Source organism: Cyprinus carpio, chromosome A21 (assembly GCF_018340385.1).
Source record: "Cyprinus carpio isolate SPL01 chromosome A21, ASM1834038v1, whole genome shotgun sequence".
Classification (NCBI taxonomy): Eukaryota; Metazoa; Chordata; class Actinopteri; order Cypriniformes; family Cyprinidae; genus Cyprinus; species Cyprinus carpio.
The window spans coordinates 12,117,700-12,138,086 of record NC_056592.1 but is presented as its reverse complement, the minus strand read 5'-3'; the positions used below and the strand labels follow the sequence as shown (position 1 = coordinate 12,138,086).

Here is a 20,387-nt window from a genome sequence, read left to right as displayed (position 1 = left end):
GCCATCCATCCATTAGACGAGCTGTAAAACACACAGAAATATACAGACTTATGTTTATTTTCTCAAAAACTGCCCCTAATAAGACATTCTGAAGTTTTAAATGTAAACAAACATTTCCACTGAAGAGCAGTGAACTATTGCTGCTGTTTTCGTTCACATCACTCCCACTGATGAAAGAGTCTAACTATGTCTGCAATTTTCTCTTTTCTCCAGCATTCAGAGAGGCAGTTTAAGTACTCTATCCTATCCTTAAAAGGCTCATCCCATAGTGTAGCTATGTGTGGAAGAATTTGCATTGGTTTCACCTCACTGGGTAGAATTCTGATTGGAAATGGAGATGGAGGAGCACTCTTCTCTTTAACCTCTGACAGTTCATGGACTGCAGTTTCACACTCGGCTACAAATTATTGAGATAAGTTTGAAGCAATACTCTCCTCATGCAACTCCTGTCTTAGGGAAATATTATTATTGACCTTTTCACGGGACAAAACCAGGACATTGGTAAATCACAAGCCATCTATCTCCCCTTTTACCTCTATCACCAAAAGGGGATCTGAAGTCTACAGTAAGTACATTGTTGAGTCTCTAGGTTCACATATTTTCAAAATAAAACAGAGCAAAACAAAACTAAAAACTATAAACTGTATTGAAATCAAAATGTAAAATATATTTCATATTCTTTTGTGGATTGGCTAATATTTCATTAATTGTTTAAATAATTCACTTTTAATCTCTTTAACATTCTTCTGCTGGGAAACTATTTGGTTAATTCAGTATTAATATTTTGAAAATCTATTTCAAAAGTGTCTTATTTTGTGCTCCACAAAAGTATTAAAGAAAGTTATATGGGTGTGTAACAAAATCAGAATGAAAAAAAAATAATAATAATTATTGCAGAATTGACAGAACTGTTCCTTAACATTTGGTTCTGTTTGGCATTTGAAACAGATTAAGCACCTGCTATTTATCACAATTATTCCCTTGAAAAATAGAACATGCAGTAGTTCATTAAATCCATTGTAATATAGCAAAATAGGTTGCATTCTACTTGTTTGACCTCTTTGTATTTCCTTGCATTTGCTTGAGTACGCGCAATAGGTGAAAGGACTGTGATTACTGCGATGCTGCACACATCCGCTTTTTATTTCTATAATAAGCCTGCGAGAGGAAACAACACCCGCCTTTAAGTGGGCTACCGGTAACCATTTTCGAGTTTATAAAAATTCCGAATCCGAATAACCCCGGCAGTCCATGACGTGATTTTCCGAGCCAAACCATCTCCTGTTTGTGATTCGCAGCGGCACCAGACTGAAAAAAGTGCGCGCACTAGTTTATTCCTGCGAATGCAGCGCGCTCCATACTCTCGCGCTGGCGGATGAATTCGTGTTGTGCGTGCCTTGCTGCTGCGCTTGTCACTCATTCGCTGTGCTGCTCGGAGCGCATTCTGTGTCAACGGCTGAGGACCAATTCATGATTTTACATCAACCTTAAACAGGGACAAAGCATCGTAGTCATTTAGATAATAACTGAACCAACTCTCTCTACCTATTCTACACGGAGCATACCTTTGGAAGCGATTGCAATGCTTCAGATAAGGGATCTCATTTGGACATTGCTTTTCTTTGGTTATGCAGGTAAGATGCACTTGTATCAGTTGCACTGTGTTAGACTGTATCCTTTCGCATCCTTGTTTGTCCTGGCGCGTTGTCTTCAAAGCGCAGAAGCAGCTACAGCGCGCTTGAGGATGAGGATGCGAGGTGGTTCGAGCTGGTTCGTTCAGTGATACAGCTCTACAAACTGCCTCGGTTTATATCTAGACGTCCGTCTCATTAAAACAAACTCTATTTTCAACTATTTTCAACCCTGCCAAACTGGCACACGTTGCCAAACTGGCCCCAGTTAGGTGAGATATGACGTCTCGCATCCCGGTGTGAAAACAAACCGTACTTTTAGGAGTGATTCTTGAAATTTTAAGAGCGCGAAATTTTGTTGTTTATGGTTGTGTGTGGACATTACTGCGCATTGGCTCCTTTGAGATTTGTGTTGGGGGACAAGAAAAACAACCATCTGGTGTGTTTTGTAAACATATCCCAATAACCAGCCAAAAGTTTATTGTGGGGTGTTTTTAATGTGTGTGTTTTCATCCGTGTGTTTCATATTCGGGATGGTCACGGCAGTGCCGAGGCGCAGCCGAGAGCGCTCATTGTTGAGCGATTGGAACATCTTTGCATTACCCTTGAATTAGTTTATCCTTGTGATTGTTTGAGTAGTAATAGTTCAACGAGAAAATAGAAATAACCTCATTTATTCACCTTTATTTTATTTCAAACCCCTATGATTCACTTTCTTCAAGAAGGAGATGTTGTCAGAGCGACAGACTCAGTCACCATTCACTCGCATTGTAAGGAAAGAGATGCAATGGAAGTGAACGGTGACTAAGGCTGTCTGTCTCTAACCTTTTGCCTCTCCTTTTGAGTCCCACAAAAGTAAGGTTAAGAACAACATGAGTGTGCGTATATGGCTGAACTGTCCCTTAAAAAAACGAAGTTACCCTTCTCATGCATGTATAATGAATATCCAGGCTGTTTATAAGCAGATCAGGCAGCCAATTAAAAAACTAAGCGAACATGTGATTTACGAGGGCGATACGTAAATAAGAATGATACATGGAACTGTTCCAAAAATGTTTCGTGTGATTATTGAAATGATTCGAATGCATGGTTGATCATTTCCAGCCAATCAGAGAGTAAGGCTTGGGCGGGAATGAATTATATTCTGTCACCCCCCTTTGGCGGGAATGAATTATATTCTGTCACCCCCTCCCCCTCCCCTCCTCCCCCATATCTCTTATGGCAAAACAGAAGCTTATATTGCCAAAGCATTATGAGTTTTGTTGTGATGTACACAGCATTTAAAGATGTCTAGGATAAAAATGTGTTAATAGGTTTTTAATGAGATCAACATATTGTATACACACAGCTGCAGTGGTTTATTCAAATATGTAATATATATATATATATATATATATATATATATATATATATGTATGTATGCATTTGTGTGTTGTGTTTATATATATATATATAGATATATATATATATATATATATATATATATATATATATATATATATATATATATATATAAATGTATTGTATGCACATTATGGTTATATACTGGACTCAGATTGTATATTATATTTAAACATAAGTGCATGGTGAAATGGAGTGGTGTTGTACAGTGATAGCCGTTAGTGGTTATGATTTGTATGCGTGATACAGAGGGATGATGTTATTTTCCAGTCGGTGGTCCTGTCCCACTGGTTGCCCTTTTGTCGTGGCAGGACTTCACAAACCTCGCAGCTGGTGTGAGCAGGTTTGAGGTTCCTCCTAGCAGGTGTGGGAGTTTGTCCTGGTGTGTTGCAGGTTATAGAAGGTGTCCTTAATTTGTGTGTAATTAGGGCAGGATGTTAAAAAGTGCAGTTGTGTGAGTTCGTACATGTGTCCTATTTAAAGAATGATGGAGTTTTTGAATTTATCAGTAATGTCTAGTGTGTTTGCTTTTATTCAGTAAAGTTATTGTTCGATGAAATCTTTGGAAGTTTATGTTATCTCCATTCAATCAAAGTATTTAGGAGTTATGTATGACCTTATATGGATAGGAAAAAAATATCATTTGTGCTTATTAGGTGACAGGTGTAAGTAAGATGTGCTTACGTGTAATGTCTAGCTGTCTAATGTCTAGCGGCAGTTTCAGTTTCTCACTTGAGCATCAGCACTGTGTGGATGTGTAAAAGAGGAAGTACATGCTGAATACAATGTATTAAAAGTACAAAGAGCCAAATGGGGAGTCTTAAACACTAGCCTCTGAAGAAGTTTAAAGAGATATAAAAGAAGTTTAGGGGGCTTCTTTTATATCTCTTTTATATCTCTACTTTGACCTAAATAGGAGGGCAAAGTAGATTAGTTAAAGGGGTCATCGGATGCTATGTGCACTTTTACAAGTTGTTTGAACTGAAATGTGTGTTGGCAGTCTGTGTACACAACCACCCTATAATGATAAAAATCAAAGAATCATATCAACTTGTGGGAAATGGGCATCCAATGACCCCTTTAACACTTGAAGGAAAATAATGGAACAATTGCAAGATGGTGAACATCTGGAAATCCTCTGTAGGTTTAATTGTTGTATGGTGGTAATGTGGGAGTGCTAAGTTTTTTTGGATTTTTATGTTTTTGTGTGGTAATGTAACCGTAAATAAAAGTGAGGTGTTTTTGTGGTGTTTGAATTTAACTGTAATTTGGTGCTTTTATGTGCAGACAGTCATTTAGTATTTTTAAATTGATTCAAAATGTTAGAACTGTAACATTTTCTTATATTTGAACTTTACATTTAATAACAATCTCAGTATTTCAGGTGCAGTTTACCATTATAAGTGCTTTTGTTTGTTGTTGTACAATTAAATTAACAGTCTTTGACTTATGACACTATGACACTGACTTATGGCACATAAATGAATGACAGGCTCTTTCCTGTTATTTATTTTTTGTTAATTTCCCAGAGAATGTATGCCTCCTGAATAGTTATGTGTTATAATAGAATTAATTTATCACTTCTCTTAAAAGTCTCATTAAATTTGACCAGATATTTTATCTGTGCTGGTAAAGGGTCCACCTCTGAACCATTCCTCTCAGAAAAAAAGATTAAGAGTCCTTTAGTATGGTAATTATTACAGAGTAAATTTTATAATGGTATTGCTTTACTAAGACTGATGCCAATGAAAACATAAGCATCAGATCAGAGCTGAAAGGAATTGTGATCTGGTAAAGAGATTTGCCCCCATGCTGTAGGATCGCTGGATGTTTCACCAGATAAAAACATTTTAATGCTTTCATGCTGTACAGTTCACACTGTGACTCCTTATTGTAAAAAAAGTATTAATTTTATTTTGAGCAAGCTGATTGAAATCCAATCATCCCAAATGTTCTCCAGTTGTTTTCCATTTTGTGCTGTTTGATAAAGATGGGTCGTCTATGCATATTAATCACTCTCTGAAAGGGGGCTCAGACTGATTTGCATTGTGTAAGCTCCGAAGGCGTCCTGTAGAGTGTTGGAGGGAAAAAAAGAAAAAAAAGGAGGGAAATGGGTTTGGTTTTGTCATGCTGAAGAGCCACCCCCTGATCCCTGCAACCCATCTCTGAAAGGATTTCTCCTAATTCAAGTAAAAGGGCCTCCTAAAGTTGCAGGCCGAGAGCCAACTTTGAGAAGTGTAAACATTGTCTTACACCCCCCACATTTAAACCAGAAACACAACTTTCTGCCCTCTTTTCCTCTTTGCTTTGCTGTCTCGTAGAAAGTTAAAACGTGCTGTTTCTGGCACCAAACAGAATTGGAAAAAATAATGACTGTTTTCAGACAACTTACAAACACCCTGCCCACTTGCTACTGCTTAAACAAATAATGCTTCAAACTCAAGCCACTGGTTGATTCAGTCAGTACATTTACATGCACAGTTATAATCAAGATCTTTGGTGTTTTGAGACTTCATGCAATTTTCAATGTAAATCTTTGAAGCACTACATACAGCAGTAAAGTGCTCAGAACTGCATGCCTATGAACAAAGATGACAGATTTCAAATCGCATACTTCCAGGGGAGCCTGGGCTAGCCGAGAAACTGCCATTGAGATGAATGGGAGCGCTAATGCATGGGTTTCTCCAAGTATTATAGACCTCTGACTCAAACAAAAAGATTGCAGTTCCCTTTGGTGTCTACAGGGGCATAGAAGTTACACCGTTCACCTTTAAGGTGCAGCTTGAAAGTCCCTTAATCCCATTGAATGACTCATCTGTTATGTTGTAACGCGTAGCAATGGTTGTGACATCATCCAACAGTTACTAGGTTATAATATAGACTACTGTGTTGAAATGTATCACTGTTGGTTCCTCTGCATCATGTGTTCATTTTTATATTTTACATATAATAATGCATTTGGCTAAACTTTAAACATGTTCTTCTAGTTACTCTGTAGGCTTTTGTGATGGTAATAGCATTCAGATGCAGTCCAGAGGCGTCCGTTTTCAAGATTCAACTTTATTGTACCCCACTTCAAGGAATTTAGAGTAGATTTCCGGCTAAAACCACCAAAAACAAAGTCTGTGCATACTTTGAGTTCCTTTCCACACTGTGTTCAAACAAGAGCAGCCCAAAGCATTTTCATAAGGTTACTGTTTCCCTCCACTTGTGGCAAGCGGAATAATTATTGTAGTATTTTTTTAGCTTTTTTCATTCATTCGTAGTCCATTGTTTTTAGTGTATTGGGGTCTCATTTATAAAACTCTAAGTAGATTTCATCCTAAAAGTGTACATAGGCACAAAAGCTAGATTTTGCTTACGCACAAAAGTTTTCAGAAAAAGACTTTCATATGCCCATTTTGTGCGTACGCAAAGTTTATAAATGAGACACCTGATGAGATGAGATAAAAGTGTTGTGCTAATTTTGTCATGCCAAATGACTGCCAAAAGCAGCGTTTCAAAAGGTGATATGTGATGGCAACTTGTCTTAATCAGTTTGATTTTAGCAGTTAGCAGCTCAAAATATTACCTTATTGTGGCATAATAGCTTGTATGTGATCATATTACATTTCTGCAGTTTCTTTCCTTTGCCAGAACTGCTGTCATGTGTTAGCTAATAGTGTGTAATTACCATGCAAAAGCAAACGAACACGCTGGTACCATGGTGTGGTGAGATGGAATACTGTATATCACCAGCACATTGAAATGAGATCAAAACTTTGACATTAAATTTAATTGAACTGTGTTTTATGCTATGTCACTTTTCAGTCCTCTATACACTCCCTTTCAATAGTTTGGGGTCAGTAAGTTTTTGTTTTTTTGAAAGAAATTAATGCTTTCATTTAGCAAGGACGTCAAAGTGATGAAAAGTTACAGTAAAGACATTATGAAAGAATAATGAAAAATAATCTTTAAAAAAATCAGTTGCATCACAGTTTTCACAAAAATAGGAAGCAGCACAAATGCTTTAAAAAAACAAACAAACAAACAAACAAAAAAACACATTAATAATAAGAAGAAATGTTTTTTGAGAACCAAATCAGAAAATTAGATTTCTGGATGATTATATAACACTGAACAGTGGAGAAATGGCTGCTGAAAGTTCAGCTTTTTAAATTATATTATAATATATTAAAATGGAACATCATTTTGAATTGTAATAATATTTCACATTATTTCTGGATTTCCATAAACAATACTTTAAATAAAATCCACCTTTTTCTGTAAAAAAAAAAAAAAAAAAAAAAATCAACTGCTGGATGCTACAACTAAATAATTCAAGTGTTCTTAGATAGCTGTAGGATTTTACGTTTGGGAGCTAAAGATGAATGTTCTTTTCCAGTTTGAGTGGAAAATACTATGCCTCAAAAATGTCTCTAAATCATAACATTTAACCAATGTTAATATTGAGTTTATTGAATGTTGATGGAAGTGCTTTTATTTGGAGGATGTGTTTTTTTTTTTTGGAGGATGTTTGTTGATTTTCTGAAAGAACTTTCTTGAATTTGTGGAATGATATGGTGTGAATTTTAAAAAAGAGTCAAGTGAGTGAGTTTGGGTGGGTTGGGTGGAAGAGGTAATAGAGAGAATATAGATTTGGTTTATTTGAATTGTTTGAAGTGGATTAAAGTGCAAGAGTTGTATGTGTGTTTTTAGCACATTTCTGTCTTAATTTTCTAAAAATATCTTTCAGCAGTCTATCTTGCTGTTTCCTGTCTGGTTGAGTGCTTTTAGTTTGGACAAGACTGCTTGTCTGTCTCCCACTGCTTTTCAAATGCAGTATTACGTCTGATTCTGCCACAGGCGTGCTGATGTAATCAGATCAGACAAATCTGATTTAAACTGCAGAGATTTCATAGCTTTCATGCGTGTGTTTTACTCACAGACAGCCATTCATTGCAAATGTGTACAGCATCGTAGTATTGCTGCAACAGCTCTCATTAATGACCGATGCTATCCAGCTCTAAACACTGCTCTACAGATCTGCATATTTTCTCTCATAGTCATCAACACCAAGAAAAGTCATGGCATAACTGATGAATTCACATGGAAAGAGCAATCTGGTCTCCTGGGGCATTTTGCAATGAAGTATCATATTTCAAGCACATGTATTTACTGCCAAGATGCTTTTTTGAGAGTTGTGGTCAGTTTATTGGCCAGCTTGATCCGTTGCATTGTAGCATGCTATTTTTTTCGAGATGGGATGAATTGGTTTTCTCTGTCAAAAACCTCTGTGTGTTTTGACTGAATTCTCAAAGTTTTACTTTTAATGCCTGTATCCATGAATCTGTTTCCTGGTAGCAAATGTAGTAGTACATGCCCTTGACATTTGATTTGCTACTTGTTTGAAATCGTATGAGTTGTCTAGGATTTTTATTTGCGGTCCTAGTGTACGGTAATTCATTTCCTACCAACAGTTTCCCAGCACAAAGCCATATGGCCGTTGACATAATCAATTGGTCCCATAGGCAATTCAGCTGAATATGGAGAGTCTGATGTTGCCACTGTGATTGCCTCCTCACCTTTGATTGCTTTTCCTGTGCTTTCGTTGTTCTCGTCATTCGTCTTTCCTTTCACCTGAATCACAGCCAGGCCAAAGTGTTTCTGCCTCAACACCATTGTTGGGGAAACTGCTTCAAATCTATAGCTGGCCAAGCTATGTGCTACACATTATTTTAAATATTCAACTACAGTCAAGCCACCCTTTAAAAAAAGTTAACTACACTACTAGTAAATAACAAAATAATAACAGTTTAATGTAGCTACATTGCGGTTTTCTGCTCAAGGACTCATCTTGGCAAAACTACTTCTTTTTTTAAAGCAACTGAGCTATGTTACATCACTGAAAAATGTAGTTGCTTTACTGCTGTTTAGGTAGTTATTCCCCACCAATGAAAAATGTATAGGTTAGTGAAAGAGGCAAGTTGCTGATTTTGATTACAAGACCACTGAGGTGATGGTCTTGATGCGTGCTGCCAAACATACATAATATTTGCCGTATTAATCTTGGCCCTGGGCTAAAACCAAGTAGGGTGTCTTATTCATCCATCCCTTCATCTGTCTTCTTGTTTTGATAGGATGCAGGACTGAGGCCTGCTGGGAGATGAACCTCTGTAAAAGTCACTGTCTTTTCCAAGGAGTTTAGAGGTTTTAGGTGCTAAAGAACAAAAATAGTCTTCTCTTTCTTTGACTCGGTAGCATGGCAGTGCACTGAGCAACAAAGGTTAAGGATTTAGACAAAAAAAGTGTCTGCTCTCTCAACACAGTCATTTTTCTCACTCCTCTTGATCATGGATGTATGAAATTACTTTCGCTGTGCATGGAAACATTACTGTGGATTATGTATTCTGAAAAGATGTTTTCATAACCAGGGTTTTCATTCCTGCATTTATCCTGTGGGTTACAGTAGCTGAAGGGGCATCTGTTAGATCTCTGGTGCAAACCCCTGGGTTTGAACATCTGTTTAGGTTTTAAGAACAAAGGAAAGAGAAGCCTGAGATAACCGATGTTTGTTCTCAGTTCTGGCAGCAATGCGTACTTCTTCTGATGATGTTGGAAGTTTTCTGTCACTCTGTTTTGATTTTAAAAGAGTTAGATAAATTCTCACTCAAAAGTGAAAATTCTGTCTTTATTTACTCCTTCATTAAACCACTTCTTGTCTGAACGAATCAATTTATCACAATGAATCAGACTTCCAAACGTGGCGTAAGTAATTAGAGGACCGTCGAGAAAAGCATGTATGACTTTCAGATAATATTCTGAAGAATGTGGGTAAACATGTTTTGGTGAAAAAAAATAAAGGTTATCTTTTATTTTCCACAGAAAAAAGAAAGGACAGTTTTAGGATGACGTGAGGAGAACTTGAACATTGTGTATTAACTTGTAAATTAAAAAAAAAGGGATTTTCTTATTTCAAATATAATAGAAAATAATTTTGAGGTATTGTCATTATATTTTATTTTATTTTATTTTATTTATTTTCTATACTAACCAGACAAGACACAATCAGTTAAAATTAAAATTGATGAAATATTAACAATTAAAAATTCATATATCTTCAGTAGGGATGTAACGATTCACTCAAGTCATGATTCGATTCGATTCACAATTTTGATTTCACAATTCTATTTGATTGATTTTTACATGAGATTTGAGACAAATTATAAATTAAATGTGTCCTTTTATTATTGCTTGGACAAAATGCTGCACGTTACTTTGTGAAATTGAAATATAACACTAAACTAATATACTTTTAAAGCACTTTTGATTGCTATACTCACTTTGGATAAAAGCATCTGCTAATTAACAAAATTTAAATATAATGTAAATAACAAAACTAAATTGAAATTTTAAAACAAGGCCCAAATCAAATAAATAATTAACAAAAATAAAAGAAATCTCTTCATATAAACAAAATAAGGCTTTGTCTGTGCTCTTTCCAATTAAAATTAGAGGCAGGCAACCACTGCATTTTAAAGGAGTCATATGATGCGATTTCAAGTTTTCCTTTCTCTTTGGAGTGTTAAAAGCTGTTCGTGAATAGATAAGATCCCTAAAGTTGCAAAGACTAAAGTCTCAAACCCAAAGAGATATTCTTTATAGAAGTTAACACTCGTCCGCACCCTCCTAAAACAGTTTGTTTAAACACGCCCCCACATGTCTACATCACTGTGTGGGAAGATTTGTATAACACCACTCAAAGAAAGAAAGCTTAACTTTTATTCTCGCTGTAGTATTGTTGCTGCCGCCTGCGCCATGTCATGGAGATGCTGTGTGTTTCAATCTGAAAGCGAAACTACTTTGTTTGGCCTTCCAAAAGATGACACAACTAGAAATCAGTGGTTAAGTTGTATTTACAACACTGTTCCAGAACAGTTCAAACCAAATATTCAGATGGGTGCAGTGCATTTTACGGAGGACAAGGACTGTTTCCTGGGAGAGTAGCCTACAGTGCTGGTATTCTGACAAATAATGCTGACTAACAGCCTGTAAGTAGGCTACGTTATCATATTTAAAGGATTTGCCACTGAATATTCAAACGTGAGTTTTCAGCAGTGTAGAGCAGTGCGAGTTGTTTGTCGTTTCTCCGATCACAAATGCAGACATGGTTTTATGTGTCCACGGCGCGATGTAACGCAACGTGTAAAAAGACAGTATAAGTCATTATAATCAGTAATTATGTCCCCACTGGATGCTACAAATGCCTCGTTTGTAATGGCTTTTATTGTTTTTGTCTCATCGCGCTGGGACACGGCATCACAGTATGTTAAGGGGCGTAACATTTTGCAACAAAGATGCTGCATACATGCAACATGAGCAGTTTTTAATCTAAATTAGATTAATTTCGAACTTTGAAGTAAAAACAGAATGATTTGACTTCAGTTTTGTGAAACTATACATAAAAAATATCTGCTTGAAACAGAAACAGCAGACGAGCTGAACGAGATGCAGAGGCATGATCTAAACTTTTCTAAAGCTGGTTTGCTAGATAGCCATACTCCTCTTTTAATCTCATTGGCCAAAATCCTTCTTTGTGAAACTGTACATTTATTAATACCTTCTTATTGGCTGAGATTGTATCATGTCAAACTGTAGTTTCAGTTACATTACAATTGTCTTGTGTCGCAGTAGTTTTAGCATGGATAGGCGAATACATGTTGTTAAAAAAAAGAATAAACATTGATTAATAGGAAAGATTAATCATTAAAAGATACATATATTTATATTTGATTAATCATAAAAATATATACTAATCTTGATTTATATACTGATAACTGATATATTATTTATTTTGGATAGGTATAAGGCAAGAACAAATCCTTGACATGTCCTCTAACCATTACTGACTAAAATCTACTTTCTACTTTTTTTTTTTTTTTTTTTTTTAACATTTTTTTATGATTTGTTTTTTGTAATTTGTTTTTTGATTTTTGTTTTGTAATATGTTTTTAGGTATTTGCCACTTTAAAAACTACTTTCCACCCACAAAAGACGTGTGCTATCTTAGCTTAGACAGCACAGAAGGCAGGTGGTCTTCGGCAGTATTGAGCTGATTATTTTTAAACTTCTATGAAAATCTATGACGATTGAAAACCATTTAGTGCAGCTTCAATGGATGTGCAGCAGATTGCTGTAAGAGCTGAAGGAGGGGATTGTTGATCTTTGTAGCCAGGAGGCCTCCTCATTTGTTTGTCTGTCTCTGGCCGGGACAGATGGTGTGGAGTGTCTGTGATGTGGAGCCGTGTCAGTAGAGTAACAACTGTGAGTTTAGTGTTATTCACCTCATCTCTGAAGCACGCTGTTGAGAGGAAAGCACAGAGCAACATTCGTTTTAACCCTCCTGTGGTGCATAAATGAGGCCATCACACTGGTGCTCGGGTCTAAAATGTATCGCCCATTTAAATTTCTGCACTTTCACATCTGGTGTATCAGCATTTAGAGAGTATAGCTCACCCAAACATGAATATTCTGTCATTATTTAAGTTTTTTTTCTTTTTCTTTTTTGGTGGAATTCAGAGTGAACAACATGAGTGTTTATTCATTCATTTATTAATTCATATCCTGTGATTTACTCACCCAACTTTTTATGTTTTTTTTGTTTGTTTGTTTATTTTTTGGGTGGAATACAAAGGAATTCAAAAGGAACAACGTGAGTGTTCATTCATTCATTCATTCATTCATTCATTCATTCATTCATTCATTCATTCAGTCAATAATCCATGAATATTCTGCCATTATTTACTCATTATTTACATTTTGGATGATTTTCTTTTTTTGTTTAGTTTTTTTTTGGTGGAATACATAAAGAACAAAATGAGAGCGAGTAAATAATGACTGTTTTGTAAGTAAAATATGTATTATTTTTTTATGAATATTAAAAATTTGTAATGAACATTTTTAAAAAAATCATTTTAATTGTATTTATTTTTAAGGAACAACATGAAAGTGTGTAAATATGACATTTTTCTAATTACTTCATTAAATATTACATTTTATATATAAATATATATTTTGACCCAAATATTTTCATTCACTTCAACTAACTTTACTTGCTAAAGTATATTTGCAATATGAAAACTTGGCTTGATTTGAGACGTCTCTGTTTTTAGCACTCTCCACATCCAGAGGCCACGTAACCTTCATTAATCATTCTATCAGAACTGCAAATTACAACCGGAACGATCCGTAAACATCATAGAAAAAATCTAGCTTCCTTAGGAAGTAAGCGAAGTGAGTTTCTCAAAGAGCTTCCGCTGGATTGATCACATTAGCCATAACCAGTGAGATTCGTATTCTTTTTAGAAGAATTGTAGTATGTTTGTTTATTAAAGAGCTTCCGCTGGATTTATTCTAATTAGAAGAGCTGCTCCTATTGTTTATGGATCCTAATGAGCATCACAGCGAGCAGTCAGCGGAACAAAGAGAAGATGCATGGAAAACACAGACCTCACCGTCAGAACAGAGCATGTCTACTCTTCCAGAGGACCGAGTGCACAGCTTCACCCTGGCTTTTGTGAGAATGAAGACTCCTCATGGCTCCCCAGATCTCTCCATCTCATTAGTGTTATTGGGAAAGACAGTCTCTGGACAGTATTTTTGCCTAAGATGTGGAAAAGCCTTAATTAGTTGCCTTCCTAACGTGCTTTTGCACCTTGGTGATGTCCAACAGTGACTTGAAAAGCGTGTCTGATATACACAAATACAGTCAGGAGGCAGACACAGATTCTGCAGTAATTAGTTTGTTTTAAACCTAACAAACAAGTGCTCATTTTGAGCTGAAATAAATGTTTAATGTCTTTTGTTCTTCTCTGGAGACAGATCTGGGGAGGCGGTGAGACATTATGGAACAGGCAAAGACTGATTCAGTCAGACAGAAGGCAAATCATTTGGAGAATTGCCTTTCTGCCAGCGATGTTAGAGGTTTGGTTGAGTTTTGTTACTGCAACTTAATTGAGAATGCATAAAATAATTTTTTATATATATATTGTACATATTTTTTAATATATGATGTATTTTTTTTGTGTTTGTTTATTTTTTTTTTTTATTTTTTAAGCTATTTTGAAACAAAAACATACTAATTAATACAAATATATAGTGAATGCTGTCAAAAAAACAAAATATCTACTTTTTTAATTATTTAAATAATATAACAAATCATATAAATAAAATATTAATATAGCACCCAGCCTTACTGGAGAGGCTGTTCTTGTATTAGGTTTCAGTGTGATTCATGATATGATCATCATTATTCTATTACTCATCATGACAGCATTTCATCCGTAAGCCCTTTATTGTGCCAAATTAAATTTAGCCACTAACCAAATTGTTGATTTGGCCGCCTGGCTGCAGTGCATCTGTCTTGTTCACAGACCAGATGACCTAATGGTCAAACCGACCCGTCTGTGATTGAACAGCGTCTGTGTAGGTATTAGGTTTCTGGGCAACGGAGTGACAGCTGTGCATTTCTTTGTAATGGAGAGTATGCAGATAAAAGGCAAGTGTCCAGGGGCGAGTGAGAGAGGGACTGAGGGACTGAAGAGGGTTCAGGGTATGGATGCAGCTGTGTTTGAACAATCACATTACTGTTTCATCACTGAGAAGACTCCAGCAGAAGAAAAGTTCAGTTGCTTCTGTACATTGTTCTTTGGCTTTATTGAAAGCCAATGGCTTTCAATTTTTTTGTTTGGAGCCCTGTACAAATGTTATAAATTCTCTGGTAATTCTTTATTATATTATAACAGACATGCTTGTCCTTTTTTCTTTTAACCAAGTTTCTTTTCTTACAATAGACTAATAAAGTATAAATAAATACAATACAAATAGATAAATGTAAATATTTAGCCTATATATTCTTTTTTCTTCTTCTTTTTTTTACACTAAATTCACTATATGATTTATTTACTTTGTATTCACCAGATAAAGTTGGAGATTTGAAAGTTTCCATATACCAGCATTATCTAATGAAGGGGTGCCCAGTCCTGCTCCTGGAAGGCCACCGTCCTGTTGAGTTTAGCTCCAGTTTGCTAAAAACCCTGATTACCTGGTTCATTTCTTGGTGTTTCATTAGAGTTTAAAGCTAAACTGTTGACCCTCGAGATTGGGCACACATGTGCTAATGTAAATAACAAAATCTCCATTAAAATGGGGATAAAAATGAATATATTGCCAGCCATTAAAGATTTAGACAAAACTAACCCTCATCAGGAATCAGATATTGTTGTGGGTGTACGGTAGAACCCTACAGCGCATCCCATGGCAAAACAGCTAACTAAGGTCATTTTTCTTCCTGTTTATCTGTGCCTATTAATTGGCCTAAAAAGATGTTAAATCACTAAAGTATTCATTTATATTATCTTGCAGTGTGAAGAGATGGTGAATGGCTAGTTTGGGTAGGTTGTTTTAGTGGAGGTTTTATGAGAAGGTGCCAAATAATCTTTACGCAGCTCTTCCATGATTGATCACAAGCTCTTTGTCGATGCCACAGCATATCCACAGCTCACATTTCATATGAAAGGACAGCATTCCCATATCAGAGTGATAATAGATAGCTAGGAGATTAAGAATGACTGTCGTGTCCACTTTAGCTTATTACTTTTTCTTTGAAAACAAACGCAGTCGTTTGTCAGTAATCTGTCATTAGAGCAGTCCGGCTCTAATGGACTTGGAGAGGGTTTGTCTGCAGAGAACACAGGCCTCTCACCACAAATAACCTCATTAATCGTTGACCCTTGATTTATACCTGGGCTGGCTGGGGGCTTTAAAGCTTCTCTAGAAGACTCCACGGTTGTCCTTCTTTCGACGGTGTCATTAGGTGTATTTGTGCACTCCTGGTTTCTAATCGGTATCCTGTGCTGCCCATTATCTGTTTGTGTGGAGGTGTGGCTGTGTGTGGGAGTGTGGATGCTGCTGTGTAGGTGTGACTCAAGGTAACTATAGTAACCGTGTGGGCATGCTGGCTCCATTGATGTATGACATCATTCTTTAAGCAAAAGATGCTGTTGTAAATGTCACACTATTACATTAGTTATTGTTTAGCTCTGACTTTGAAAGGCAACATAAAACTGTTCGCAATGCATGTGTATTCTGTAACGTGATGTGCTTTTGAGTGAAAAATAATATTCTGTCAAATAATGTAGGATGTGATTGCCATTGGGAAAAAAAATAGGTATATGGTATTTATGAATTAGGTGTGTTCTAGTGTAAGATCCTCCCTCTCTCTCTCTCTCTCTCTCTCTCTCTCTCTCTATATAGATATCTATATCTCTATATATATATATATATGATTTTTTTTCTATGATATATATAATATATATAATTTATAAGTACAATTAATATATTATTGGTATATGCATTAACTTGTTGCTATTATAAAAATATATGAAAAAATATATAATTTTAAAATATTTGTTTTCAATCAAATATTTTATTTTAATATATTTTTTTTTGTGTAATAAAGTTTGTTAAATATTACAGTTTTTCTTCTGAAATTACTTTACTTCAAATGCATTTTTTATATATATAATTTGATAGTAGTCTCAGGCAGTACATTGGTTCAAAGAAACCTCTGGTATAGTACTGTAAAGAGAAAAATATAATATCTTTCTGATATAATATATAATGTCCAACTGCAACTTAAAAAATGTTCATTGTATTTATTGTGAAGGACACAGCTGTTAAACATTCATCACGGCCAAACTGAAATGGAAGCAAATCAATATATTCCTCCTTAAATCCCTGTTGCTCTGGAGATAAAATACATGAATATATGGAATGTGTGATTGGAGAATTCAGCTGTAAAAGCAGTGGCAATGCTTAATCTACCTGTTCAGATTCAAACAAAAACATGCATCACTGTTGACATTTTGCTGGAAAACATTGCACAGTATTAAATATTGTAGACAGAATGCATTAGGAAAAATAAGCCGAGAAATACCACTTCCCTTAAGAATCATGTTGCCGGCGCCAGCTAACCTGCACGCTACACAGAGGTGCTTCTGTGCCAGTGCCTGGAGAATACATAGACTTTATGTGCGGATGAATAATTAACTGTTTTTTTTTCAGAGCATCGACTGTGTCTGGGATGGCGTGTAGACAGGGATTCATGCTGGGTCTGGGTGTGGCTTTTGGTAAAGGAAGGAAAAGCTTTGTGGTTATGATAGTGGCAGGTGAGACTGTGGCATATGGCTTGGCGCCAGACTAGCAGGTGACTGCCCTTGGAGAGATTTACTTCCACTGCTCTGCAGGGAGCTAGCACAGAGTGCTAGACCCGAGTCATGACCCCACAGGACCAGAAGCCTTTCACCAAAACTCACCTGCGACACACTGTCTGTTTGGCACAGTTTGATGGGGCAGGGGGGAGATGATCAAAATGCTGAACTTTGACACAGTAAGCTAATAATAATAATAATAATAATAATTTATGCAGTAATTTTCTCCTCTGAAATGTTGGTGACTGTGTGGGTAAGGAAACAATAACATCTTGTTATAATATCTTGTTATAATGATTATTTTTTTAATTATATAGTCATTTTTTTGTCAGAATTTCAGACGTGAATATTAATAATAATAATAATAATACATTTATTATTTGATATTATTATTGTTAATATGGTATGATAATGTTATAATGTGATGATTATGTGATCATAATTTTTTTAGTGCTGTCAAACGATTAATTGCGATGAATTGTTTGACAGCCCTATTATTTTTTTTTATAATATAGTCTTAATTCTGTCAGTTTCGAAAGTGAAAATTACTACTACTACTACTACTACTACTAAGGAAACGGTAATATCATGTTGTATCATAACTTGCTATTTGCTATCCAATCCATGTCCAATATAATTTTGTCTAGTTTTAAACTGTTATGTTGGAGGCTTGATTCCTCTTCATTCAAGATGGCTGGCTTTTGGGAGCATCTCTGGGGAGTGAGAAAGCTCAGTGGAGGCGCAGAGGCTGTCTGGCGAGGGCTGCACATTCTGAGTGTGCATGGAGTTGTCTCATAGGGACTGCACACTCTCTCGGGCATTAGTCAGTGGGCTTGTGTGCCCTGGCTTCTCACGCTACCTGTTATTAGAAGATACAATCAGCCCTCAGACTTTGAGCTCTGGCTTTATCTCTCTCTCTTAAGTCCACTTCACAGCAGCAACCTTTCCAGCTTTCTCTACTAAGGGCTGGAACAAAACAACAAAACAAGATTTGGGGCAGAGAGAAAGAAAGTTGGAGAGAGAGAAATGTAGTTGTTTTTTGGATCAGGGGCATAGAAATTATTTTTAAGGCAGTGTAGAAATGTCATATGTGACCCTGCACCACAAAAAGAGTCATAAGGGTCAATTTTTAGATTTATACATCATCTGAAAGCTAAATAAATAAGCTTTCCATTGATGTATTTGTTAGGATAGGACAATATTTGGCTGAGATACAACTATTTGAAAAAATAAAAATATTGAGAAAATCACCTTTAAATTTGTCCAAATTAAGTTCTTAGCAATGCATATTACTCATCAAAATTAAGTTTTAATATATTTACAGTAGGAAATTGACAAAATATCTTCACGGAACATGATCTTTACATAATATCCTAATTATTTTTGGCATAAAAAAAAATCAATAATTTTGACCCATACAGTGTATTTTTGGCTATTGCTACAAATATACCCCAGCGACTTAAGACTTCCAAAAAAGACGAATGTTGAAATTTCTGTCAAGATATACAGGTAACTAAGTCAATATCAACCACTTGGGTCATCAGTACTGGTCTAATTTGGTTTCTGTTATGTTTACGTTTAACAGAATCTCCTTTTTTTTTTTTAAAGAATCTCTCTTAAAGATCTTTTTTATTGTACAAAAAAATTAAGCAGATTGTTTAACAGAAAAAGAATTAAGCATAATATTGATCCCCATATCAGGTATCAGCTAAAAATAATTACTTATAATTAACTATAATTAAAAATAATAATTTATATTTTTTATATATAAATACAATTTATATAATAAGATTTTATAATTTATATTTGCATTAATTTCTTTGTAATTTTTTTTGTGGTAACACCAGCATAAATTTCCATTTTGGGTCTGGCTTGTTTTTTGCTGGTCAGTCATGGCCAATTAAAAGTTGGCTTTTTAAGCTGGTCGAATATCATGATCTTTCTCATGGGATTCTGCTGATCAGGGAAGTCTTGATGGTTAACCATGTTGGGAAGCCTGCTAGGTAGAGCTGCATCCTATGATAGAGGCCAAGGGATGTATGTATTACAGAAACTTCTCAAGTCTTCAGTTATGAGACATTTTCTAAATGAGATCCTAACTGAAATCACCATGGTTACTAAATGGATAAGGTACGATTCTGAGTTAGGATGTTTCTGTTTCTGTCTTTCTGTTCCCTAGAAATGTGAAAATCTGTTTGCTATTATGATTGTTACGCCCCTGTGCTGATGCATGGTAAGACGGTTATTGAATTAGCACTGTGCCTGGCATCTCTTGGCTTGGAGATCTGGGGGTCTGAATCACCGTCTTATCAAATCTGAGGTTGATGAGCAGTTTATCCACAAATAAGCAATGTGATCTGCGTCTACACTAATTAAGTTGTCTGGCTTAATCAAATGTTTTGCCAATTTTGTGTCCTGTATGGCTGATCAGAGTCTACCTGGAAAACTGAGCATATTAACAGTGCTGATAAATCAGAGGTACAACAGAGATACAGTTGCAAAAAGTACTATTTTTTTAACAGAAATATCTTCTCAGCGGGTCACTGTTTACCTTTTTGATTTTGATTTAAGTCAAGTATTGTATTGCAGCATCAGCGTTCTGTGAGAGAATATCTGAGTGGCTAAGAATATCTCCATTGACATATTTATGCAGCTTGCATTGACACGAACGGTGCAAAAATATATTTTAGAGACTCATGTCTCATTTATTTTCATTTAGCCTATTGCTTTTTTTTTTTTTTGGTGCACTACCATTCATATGGTAGGTTTGGGGTTGGGGTTATTATGATAAAATTTTCTGTTTTCTATTTCAATTCTATTTTAATATATTTTAAAATGAAATTTATTCCTATGGTGGCAAAGCGGAATTTTCAGCATCATTACTGAAACATTACAGTCTTCTGTGTCATGTGATCCTTCAGAAATAATTAAACTAACAAGTTTAAGGTCATAAAAAGACTTAAATATTTTAAATGGTATAAGAAAATTCTTTTGTAAGAAATAAAAAAAAAATGCTGAATGCACACAAAGTTGATAATGTGAACCGGTGGATCAACAAGAAAATAATCTAAATAATTAAGGTAATAAGATATATTTTAAATTTACA

At 35.5% G+C, this 20,387-nt stretch overlaps 1 protein-coding gene across 1 annotated transcript in view; it reads left to right on the top strand.

Annotated features, from left to right (window-relative positions):
• Positions 1-1,374: 1,374 nt before the first annotated feature.
• Positions 1,375-20,387, top strand: part of LOC109056354 (neural cell adhesion molecule 1-like) — a 142,143-nt gene continuing 123,130 nt past the window's right edge. The window contains exon 1 of the mRNA XM_042710881.1: positions 1,375-1,634. Coding sequence (XP_042566815.1) covers positions 1,583-1,634 — 52 coding nt within the window. The 5' untranslated portion in view covers positions 1,375-1,582. The remainder of the gene's footprint in view (positions 1,635-20,387) is intronic.